At 37.1% G+C, this 10,610-nt stretch overlaps 1 protein-coding gene across 1 annotated transcript; it reads right to left on the reverse strand.

Annotated features, from left to right (window-relative positions):
• Positions 1 to 6,645: 6,645 nt before the first annotated feature.
• LOC137049915 (tropomyosin beta chain-like) lies at positions 6,646 to 7,708 on the reverse strand. Its single transcript, XM_067428661.1, has 2 exons — positions 7,237 to 7,708; positions 6,646 to 7,124 (listed from the first exon to the last, which is right to left on the reverse strand). Exons 1-2 carry the CDS (start codon positions 7,700 to 7,702, stop codon positions 6,646 to 6,648), a joined length of 945 nt encoding a protein of 314 aa, XP_067284762.1. The 5' UTR covers positions 7,703 to 7,708.
• Positions 7,709 to 10,610: the final 2,902 nt, after the last annotated feature.

Consider the following 10,610-nt stretch of genomic DNA (forward strand, 5'->3'; position numbering starts at 1 on the left):
CAAGGGGGGCAACGGAAGAAGAAAAATCACCTAAGCAGACTGAAAAGGTCCTCTCTGTCAAATAAGAAGAGAACCATTTCAGGGCTAAGCCCTGAATACCAATCGGATCCCTAAGACGATCAATGAGAATGTTATGATCAACTGTATCAAATGCAGCTGCAAGATTTAACATCAGCAAGACAACACGATTCCCAGAATCAACAGCTCGAAGGATATCATTAGACACTCTCAAAAGAGCAGATTCTGTACTATGACCAACTCTAAAACCTGACTGGAATCTATCGGAAATATTATTCCTAATTAAAAAGTCATTAAGCTGTATATTCACAATTTTTTCGAGTATCTTAGAAATAAATGGCAATTTTGAGATCGGACGAAAAACTACTCATGTCAAATGGGTCTAAGGCGGGTTTTTTTAAAAGGGGTTGAATAACCGCGTGCTTAAAACTAACTGGAACAACACCAGATGACAGACGAATATTCATAATATACAGAATACAGAATAAGACAGAATACTTGGGCCAATTGAATCAAGTACCTGCTTAAACAGAGAAGACGGGAGCACATCACCAGGCGACCTAGTGGGCTTCATATGAGCAATTATATCCTTAAGCTCCTGCATAGAAACGGGCATGAAACTGGACAATTGTTTCTGAGGGGCAACAGAAACAATACAATCATTGCCAACAGGTGAAATTTGAGATCTAATTCCATTAACCTTACCAATAAAATGTTTTAAAAACTCTTCACACATGACAGCAGAAGGAATAAGTGCAGGAGTCACAGTAGGATGAAGAACAGCATTTACAGTAGAAAAAAGTACTCTAGAATTATTACAGTTTCTGGAGATGATGAGAGAGAAATAATTTGATCTAGCCAATTTAACAGATCTTTGATACTCGTTCAAACGTTTTTTTAAAATCTCATAAGAGACTTGTAATTTATCTTTAACCCATTTGCGTTCAGCCTTCCTACACTCCTGTCTAAGAGCACGGGTAGTACTGTTCAACCAGGGCTGCGATTTGTCTTTTCTCCCCCTGACTTTGACATATGAAAACAGCGCTGTCATCAGGATAATTCAGAGACTGACACGAACATTCATTTTGATACCTTACTAGATGAGATTGACATAAACAAACCAGCGAATACATCAGCTTTTACAATGTTTGCATAATATTCTCTTTGCAGAGAATATTCACTCTTTAGTCTATTAAACACATAAACCTTTTAAAGCTGTAGTTTAAAATGAATGCTTATATTTATGCTCATAGTTATGGGAAGTTGATAGACTCAACTCTCATTTATGTTCTCCATTTGAAAACATTAGACTTTATAAATGTATTTTGCCTGTTGTTAATATGGCTGTATTTATAAAGAAAAAGGTAAAACAGCATTAATGTTAAAAAGACTTTGCACTGTATTTAAAAAAAAACAAAAAACAATTCTGACTATTTATTGATGTAAATTGTTTTGTATGTAAGTGTAGTGCTTAGTTGCCTGTTTTGTTTTTTCATCTGCTCCGGGGGATTCTGGAGCCACAGACACGAATGAATGAATGAATGAATGAATGAATGAATGAATGAATGAATGAATGAATGAATGAATGAATGAATGAATGAATGAATGAAAAGAATAGGTCACTGCGTGCAATGATAATGCTTAGGTTACAACAACATGCATTAAGTAAAAAAACTGAGCTAAACCCAGTGTTGAATTGTTCACTAAAACTATTAAACTTATTTTAATTAATAAAAAAAATATATATATTACATGTAACAATAACTAAATGTTGCCTTGGCAAGTTACATAAGCCCCGTTTCCACCACAGGAACTTTACCCAGGAACCACGAACTTGGGGTGGTATTCGGTGTGTTTAGACCGCAGTAACCAGGGTCTAAATGAAGTTCCGGGTAAATATTTCCCCCTCCAAACGGCCCTGCTTGCGAGGTAGTACATTTTCAAAGTTCAGGAACTTTCGAGGGCGGGACTTGGGCGCTGAATATGCTGATTGGTTGAGCTCACGCAGCCTTTTATTTCAACTCTGCATTTTTAAAAGTATTTTGCGAGGTTCGGTCTAGGTTCAGTAAATATCAGTCTTGCTCTCTGTCTGATGGCGCGCGTTCGTCTCAGCCATCTAACGTGCAATGTGAATTTTAAATCTAGCTTTACAAGCTTTCTGAATATGCTGCATGCTGCAGAATCTGCATATTAGTGCTCTTTTCTGTCGTTGTTAATTACCTCTTAGTAAACCTATACATAACCAGCAAAAGCAGCACAGCTTGAATCTCTTCCATTTTAAATACATAGTTTAAAATGAATGCTTATATTTATGCTCATAGTTATGGGAAGTTGATAGACTCAACTCTCATTTATGTTCTCCATTTGAAAACATTAGACTTTATAAATGTATTTTGCCTGCTGTTAATATGGCTGTATTTATGAATAAAAAGGTAAAACAGCATTAATGTTAAAAAGACTTTGCACTGTATTTAAAAAAAAAACAATTCTGACTATTTATTGATGTAAATTGTTCCGTATGTAAGTGAAACTGCAAAAATTACAGTGTTTAAAAAGCTCAGTTCAGTTGCTGTTGCTGTAATTGTAAAAAACAGAAATAACACAATAAGTATATATTGGTTCTTTATCGGTTATATGTAAATAATCGGCAATAAAAAAAATCAATATCGGTCGATCACTAATTGTCACTTAATACATAGCAAGCTTTGGGTAACCCAACCTCAAAATAATGTAGGTGCTAAAATAATGTGTGCAAGAATGCAGCACAGTCTAATAATCTGAATCTTTAATCTGTACCTCCAACACATCAACAAAGCCATTTTGTTGACCACATGCTCCAACATGGTGGTTTCATCTGAAAAGCATAAACAAGGGTTAAAGAAGATGTTTGAGGTTTTGAAGCCGCAGTCAGCCAATTGTAGAAGAGACACCAAAGTATGATTCAAATATGACTTTAGTGCATGTTAAACATGATAATTGTGTGTGTGTGCGTGTGTGTGTTTCAGAGTGAGTATGTTTATTTCTTGCCGTGTTGGCTACCTAGGGACACACAAGTAGAGACACAGTGCCAGTCTTCTTGGCAGTGCACCACTCCCCTCATTTACCTTCCCATAGTAGTGTTCCCTCTGGGCTCTTTTTGGAGGTCTACCAGTGATGAGCACCCGTCTGCCCCCCAGTAGAGTCTTACAACGGCAACATTTGTAGGCTGCACGCCTATTTGTGTGCTTATTTGCAGACCCTTTCTTGGCTGCATTCTGATGTTACTTGCAGCAGCACTCCTCATCTTGCCAAAGGTAGACAATGCGGAAATCAGGCTGCTGTCAGTAAGAATGGACTAAGGATGAGACAAGGGATTTTATTGGGGCTTGGAAGGTCTCATCATCTTGAAGCTTGTCCACAAGTAGGGCCCTATAATATCCGCGATCACGGAATCGCGGACGGAATCGCGGAATTGGCATAATAACGCGGAATCTGCATATAAACGCGGAATCTGGTGTTAACGCAGATTTCCCCGGAATTTTACATATTTGTAATGAAATTCTGTGTCGTGTGGGTTAAGAACGTATGTCTGAGGAAACAGCAGACGGGGGGAAGCAAATCTCCGCGACACAACCCCTCCCGTCATTTCAGCTTGCTCTTCAAAACAATGAAAGTATGGCGACGTTGGACTCCACGGCTCTGCTTTCGGCTGCGAAAAAGTTAAGAAACTCGACGCTAACGGCGGTTTCACACTGCACGCGCAGGCGGCGCAGAAGCTTTGCGCATGGAGAGCGCTGTTTTCATAGAAGCTGATGCCTAAGTAACCTTTTGAAGCCTTATAGTGAGGGATACCCAGCTTTGGTGTTATGAATAACCTTACAGTTAACACTAACCATATTATTGTATCTACACGGTTTTAGTGGGGGACACACATTTGTAATACGAAGCTTGCCCTCAATGTTTTCCATGTGTAAATTAAGTTTATAGCTACATTACATACTATATAAGTTTGTAAAAATAAAAAGGAACATGCGGGTGTATTGATTTTACAAAACAGCTTTCCCATGAGTTATAGCCATGTTTTCAACCATTGTCACAGCAACTATTCACACCTGAGAAGTCAATAAAAAAGTAATTTACTTAATAAATGATTCATACAATGATTTTACTGTCATTATCAGCCAGACAGTGTGTAACATACAGTAATTTCTGACATAACGTTAGAGCTATCTCCTTGACATCCAGATCCAAACATATGTAATGTTAGATTAACAACTTTTCTCGTAGTTTTCTCTTCCTTTTACCATTGGTTGCTTGTAGCAATGTGCCTTTTATTTTCACCAAACTAAAGATACAGAAAATATACAGTCACTGAACAAATATTATCTTTAGTTCGTTGCTATGGCGGTTGCTATTGACGCATCTATCACTGAAACCACATAGCTTGCATTACGTACTTCTGCCCGGAAGTATTTTTATTTTTTATTTTTTTGAACACAGATTTTTTTTGATAACTCAACAATACGATATGTTTGTGGCAAGCAGCGAGGCGAGGGGCCGTGAGAGCGAGACCGGTGTGTGGCGCAGCTGGCGCTCATTACCACTCGCCACCGGCCTGCTCTCACGGTCCCTCGCCTCGCTGCTTGCCACAATGTTATTGTTAATGCTATCACATTCAATAATTTCTCCTTCTATTCTGAGAAATATATATTTTTTTTTTGTATCTGGAGGTAATGGAAGTGCCTCATGTTGTGGGCGGAGTCTGTGCGTTTTACTGTTTTAGCTCAAATATCTTAAATAAACCAACATATTTCATTTTTGTTAACATAGATTATCTAAATGCAGTGTAATTACTAGTTTGACTGTACTAGATATTTGATATATTCCGTAGATATATATTTTTACAACCCTAGTTTACAACCCTAATTTGCTAATTTGTATTAAGCTGCATGGTGTGGGTATTGGGAATTGTAGTTTTTACAACATTTGTGTTTTCCTTTGAATTTGAGTTTGTAATTATGTAAATATGTAATTGTTAAGTGGGTTTAAGTAAATTTTAATCACATTTGACAGTGCCCCCAGTTGTTGACTATATATATATAACTCAGTGTGATAGCTGAGGTCAAGAGCTCTCTATAACAGTTTGTCCCATAGCTGTAGTCCCTTTTGTTGCTGAATTATAACTCATCAAACATGCACCACGGTGACATTTAAAGGGTCAGTATTTCAAAGCAGGAGCCATATAGAATTGTCATACTAACATATGTTATTCTTCTGGTTAAGACCTTTCCAATGATAGATTTGGTTTAGCTGTACACCAAAGTTTTAATTTTCTCATTCATGGACACAAGGCCATCTCAGGTCTAGTTTCAGAGAGCACTATAAAGTGTGAATATATAAAGTGAAGATTTTTGTTTGTTTCCGACTGTGTAAACAGATTTATGACTGCGCAACATGAGGAACATCTGGTCCACACACACACACACACACACGGCTAATGTGTAACTATTTATGTTCATGCTTCTATGGTGGTAATATTTTGAATATATTGCATTGCAAATAAAATACCAATAATCTAATCTTTTGTTCTTACCTGCCTAATAGTCACATTCCACACTGATAGGCCCGTTAGGGGAGTGGCTTTGTTTTTGAGGTGCAAATCTATATAAAAACAAAAACTGTAGTCTACCACATCAAAAGCCTTGTAAACAAATGTTCGGTATGTGTTTTATGCCCTTATTTCAGTATCCCCCCCCCCCCCCAATAATTACGCTTAAATGTTTTTAAAATACAAACTTGTACATACATGCTGCCCACATTATTGTAGCCAAGTTTCTGCTGATCAATCAATCAATCAATCAATCAATCAATCAATCAATCAATCAATCAATCAATCAATCAATCAATCAACTTTATTTATATAGCGCTTTTACAATCACGATTGTGGCAAAGCAGCTTCACAGTGTCAAACAGGACAATATTGCAACAAAATTAGATTTGGCTGTACAGTCGCTCTGGAGAAAACAGTGATGTTATCGGCTTGTTTTAATTTATCATATAGAGACAATGTTGGCAGATCAGTAGTATACTTTATAGAACAAAATAAAACCTAATTAATACATTTTATTTGTATATTTAGTTGAATAACTTGGATCATAATTTTAGTGACCCCAACTGAGCGAGCCAAGCCAAAGGCGACAGTGGCAAGGAACCAAAACTCTATCAGGGCATGATGGAGAAAAATAAACCTTGGGAGAAACCAGACTCAATTGGGGTGCCACTGGCCTATTAAAAAAACGTGTATGATTATTATTCTGGCAACCTTACAGGTCAGAAATCATATTAGATCGTAATATTCAAAATTTTGGGTATCACGCAAGAGACGGGTTCATTTAGGATGGTGCGTCGATTACACAAGAGTATGAATACTTATTATTATACTTATATTATTGCGCCGGAGACAAGTTTTTTGAGCATGACGTGCAGGTGAGGCAAATTCAGAGGAGACACCAAATTCAGTAAAACTGTGTTCCGAGGATGAATGGAGGTCTTACGGGTGTGGAACAACATTGGGGTGAGTCATTAATGAAAGAAATTTCATTTTTAGGTGAACTAACCCTTTAATGATAGCTGCCATGTTCAGAATTACTAGTTGCATAAAGCCACTAGTCTGCCAACATTCTCCCTCAAAGAATTTATTATGCCTGTATTAATATCCCCATAGAGGAGCCGATTCTCAGCAATATCAATTACAGCCTTCATTACATCTTCCAAGGTCTTTACCACAGGCTGCCATTGGATGAAATGTGAAGTTTGTTTCTCCAGTACATTGACTCGTCCACTAAGAACACTCAGAAGGTTCACAGCTCTCCTAACCATTTCCTGAATATTACCTGTGTCCTCTAGATTCTTTTTAACCCCCTCAATCTCCCCCTCAATCAACTTCAATGCCTTATTGGCCTGCTCAATTTCATTTTGTGTCTTAGAGATCTTTGACTGGTATTCAGACACTTTTCTGGTGTTCTCCTCCACCTTAGAGTTTAAGTTTTGGTGCTCCTTTTCAGCTGCCGCGATGTCATCTGAAGCCTTGTTTAATTCTTGCATTCCCTGACTCAGCATTATTGGACCTAAATGGAAGAAATCTTATATTACCAAAGGTTTCTCTAATACACCAGTCACAGTTTTGTAAATGCATAGCTTAAGAACTATTCAGAAGGATGCTAAAATTAAATTTCTTACCAGCAATCCATCCGATGATTGGTAATACAAGCAGTACCCCCCCTGCGATTGCAAGACCTTCACCTGCTTTCCTCCTATCTTGTGCAGATTTTAAGGCATATTTAGCAGATTCCACGTTTTTTTCAGCCTGTTCTAAAGCTCCTCTGGAAAACCTAAGCATTTCTTCAGCAGACTTCTTCTCTGTGCCTAATCTATCTATGGTCGTGGACTTTTCTTTTTTCTGCTGCTCAATATTTTGTTTCTTTTTAATAAGATCCTCCATTTGTGCATCCAAATATTCCAGTTTTTCTTTAATCATTGTTTCTGATCTTTTCATGCACTGCTCAGCACACTCAATATGTTCCCTAATCTGGCTGTAGTTAGAGCACATGTCGGTGGTGGGATTGACATGCACATTATTGAGGGACTTGCAGATGTTACAGATAGAGACAATTCCCTCATTTAGAGGCCTAGAAACCTTCTCCATTGATTCCAAATCCTGGAATCGTGGAAGACTGCAGATACTGATATGGGAAGGGAAAAAACATGAAAGAACACATATTAATGGTAAACACAGTGGAATATTTTTCATTGTCTTGTATTTAACATGTATGAAAAAAATACGTTCAGACTTTTTACTTTAACTAACAACTATTACAATTATAATATGTGAAAAAAATACCCAAGACTGTGAAATAAGTCCATGTCCATGTTACACAAAAAGAGAGATATTATTATTACTTATAATAATAATTAGTATTATTTTATAATTGTAACGTTAAACACACAAGCACAAGGGTCATTTAAAACAATATTTTATTTAAATAATGGAAAAACTTCTGGAATCAACACACTAAACACAACATTACAGATAAACAGATAAATTCTAAACAGATAATTTAGAAAATCAGATAAAATACTTTAAAAATTATTTCCCCCCAGTTTGGTGTGTGTATATATATATATATATATATATATATATATATATATATATATATATGTGTGTGTGTGTGTGTGTGTGTGTGTGTGTGTGTGTGTGTGTGTGTGTGTGTGTGTGTGTGTGTCAATTTGAAAATTCACAAGTAAATACATTTTAGAATTGCGATTTTTAAGCAAATTTGTACATTGTAACATATAACATACAGTCACTTAAAGTCACTTTTGGTATTTAACTTAAAGACGATATTTCAAAAAATGTCTAAGATAATTAAATCAGAATTCATTTGACTACCATTGATAGAAGATGTGATCAAATGATCCTAAGTGCAATTGTCTTACCCTGTCCAAAAGTGAGAGAAGTTTCTTCAGGCAACAAGAGCTATTAATGCTGAATGATGTTAGTAATGAATGAACGCTTCAGGTTTTATTGACTAGTTTGTGATCCCACCCCCAACCACTGTTAAAGCCCCTCCCTTGCTTCTAATTGGCAGAAAAGTCTATTTTGGACACATGGGGCATCACATGGGCTGCCACCAGGTGGCACCTGTGGTAGTCCTGGTGCCCTAAGGAAATATACAGTTTTTAAGCTGATTATATATATATGGGTCAATGACAAATAAGGTTTTCAAGATAAATTATTTTTTTTAAAGCAAAACGGCTTTAAAATGCATTATCATGTCCAAAACACTGTTTGTTGTTTATGGAGCCAGAATAGCCTCATATATAATACATTTACAAAACAAAATTCATAAATGCATAGCACAATTCACATTTGTAAAATCTGATTCGTAAATTCAAAACACGATTCATAAATGCACAAGTAAAAGCATAAATATTTCCCCAAATGCTCACACAAATGCATCTTACCTAAATAAATGTCAAATCTTTACACAAATATGTATATATCAAGTTCTTGAATTAATTTCCACCACACATTTATGAAAGATGTTGCATGTATTTATGGATCGTTGAATCTGCATTTGCGAATATTAGGTCTACTAACCTCCAAACAGCAGGACTTTTTCCGGTTCTTTTCGGGATCATGTAACGTTAGCCCATTTTATTCCAAAACAGTTTATCGTCACCATCAAGGTCAGGCAGCGATGTGACGTAATTGAACTGGTCCGAAGAATGAGCATTGTACTTTCCGCTCTCAGTGTTTCATTACACTCAGGGTCAAGAAATCACTTGCAGAGAGGCCTGGTAAGGCCTACTATCTGGTGGCATCTACAGAGAATCCACTCTGTATCTCGCCTTCAGGGAGGCCTTGGGAGGCCTACTAACTAATAGCAAGTGACCACTGGCTGCTATGAGCCCAGCCTACTAGGGCTCAGTCTCAGGATGGCCTAAAGTACAGCCAACAGTAAGACCACTGACTGACAAATAACGATGCTGCTGCTCATCAATACATACACTACAATATGTGCAGATACATACAGAATATACAGTTAATATATGTCCCTAAATACAATACAAAATATAGGGACCACACATATAAACACGTCTCTTCCACTGCACTGATGCATCTACAGTAAATAAACCTGGATTCTTCTCTAGCAAAAAAACAAAAAACAAAACAAGGTCACTGATGTAAGAGATGACAAAATTAAACAGTTACTTCATAATAATTAAGGAAAGTCATAGTACAATCGCATCTGTGCTGTTCCAAAGGCATATACAAACGTATGATCAATTGCTGAGGCATGTACAGGAGTTAGGTGAGACAGTACTTTCCAGACTGGATAAAAAGTGTAAAGGATTTTTAACACAAGCAGAAAAGCTGTACTTCACCTCCTTAAAAAAGCGACCAATAGCATAACTACTAGCATAAGTACTGCCATTTCCTACATCTGTCACTATGAAACTTTTAACAGAGAAAAATGTGTTGTCAGTTTTATACGAACTACACTTGAATTCCTCTTCTTTGAAAAGTGGTATGCTTGGGAATGAAAAATTGCATAATAATCTACAATCTGCTTCTCTACCCGATCACCAACACTATGCAAAGCAATGTAGTCATCATGTGCCATCATTTTTCTCTTGGGTGGTCCAAAAGCTGTAACTCCTAAACACCTCACTGCATGCTTCAGCTCTTGTTTTCCCCTCAATAACTGATTAAGAACACCATTACACTCTGAGGAGAGATTTTTCAGTGTTTGACTTGCATACAATGGAAGGGCTTTCTCCATCCAGAAAACTTTACATATTTGGATGGGCACAGACTGGGTACTTTTGACCATCTCTATCAACTCCATGTTATATTTCTCAAATTGAAAGGCAGAATAGTTCCTTAATGGCACCCCATTCTGGACAGTTCTTGAGAGATGGAGACAACGGTGAACATTGTAGGTCACATTGCCTATACCATAAAGGGGCTCCATCTCAGATACAAACTGATGAAGAAGGTCCTGTGCTCCTAAAAGCTGCTGAGATGAAATCGATGTGGTAAACAGCAA

Source organism: Pseudorasbora parva, chromosome 20, assembly GCF_024679245.1.
Source record: "Pseudorasbora parva isolate DD20220531a chromosome 20, ASM2467924v1, whole genome shotgun sequence".
Taxonomy (NCBI): domain Eukaryota; kingdom Metazoa; phylum Chordata; class Actinopteri; order Cypriniformes; family Gobionidae; genus Pseudorasbora; species Pseudorasbora parva.

Coding starts and splice junctions, on each gene's coding strand:
- LOC137049915 (XM_067428661.1), bottom strand. CDS start 7,702: ATGGAGAAGGTTTCTAGGCCTCTAAATGAGGGAATTGTCTCTATCTGT. Junction 7,125..7,236: donor AATCATCGGATGGATTGCTG/GTAAGAAATTTA, acceptor TCTTCCATTTAG/GTCCAATAATGCTGAGTCAG.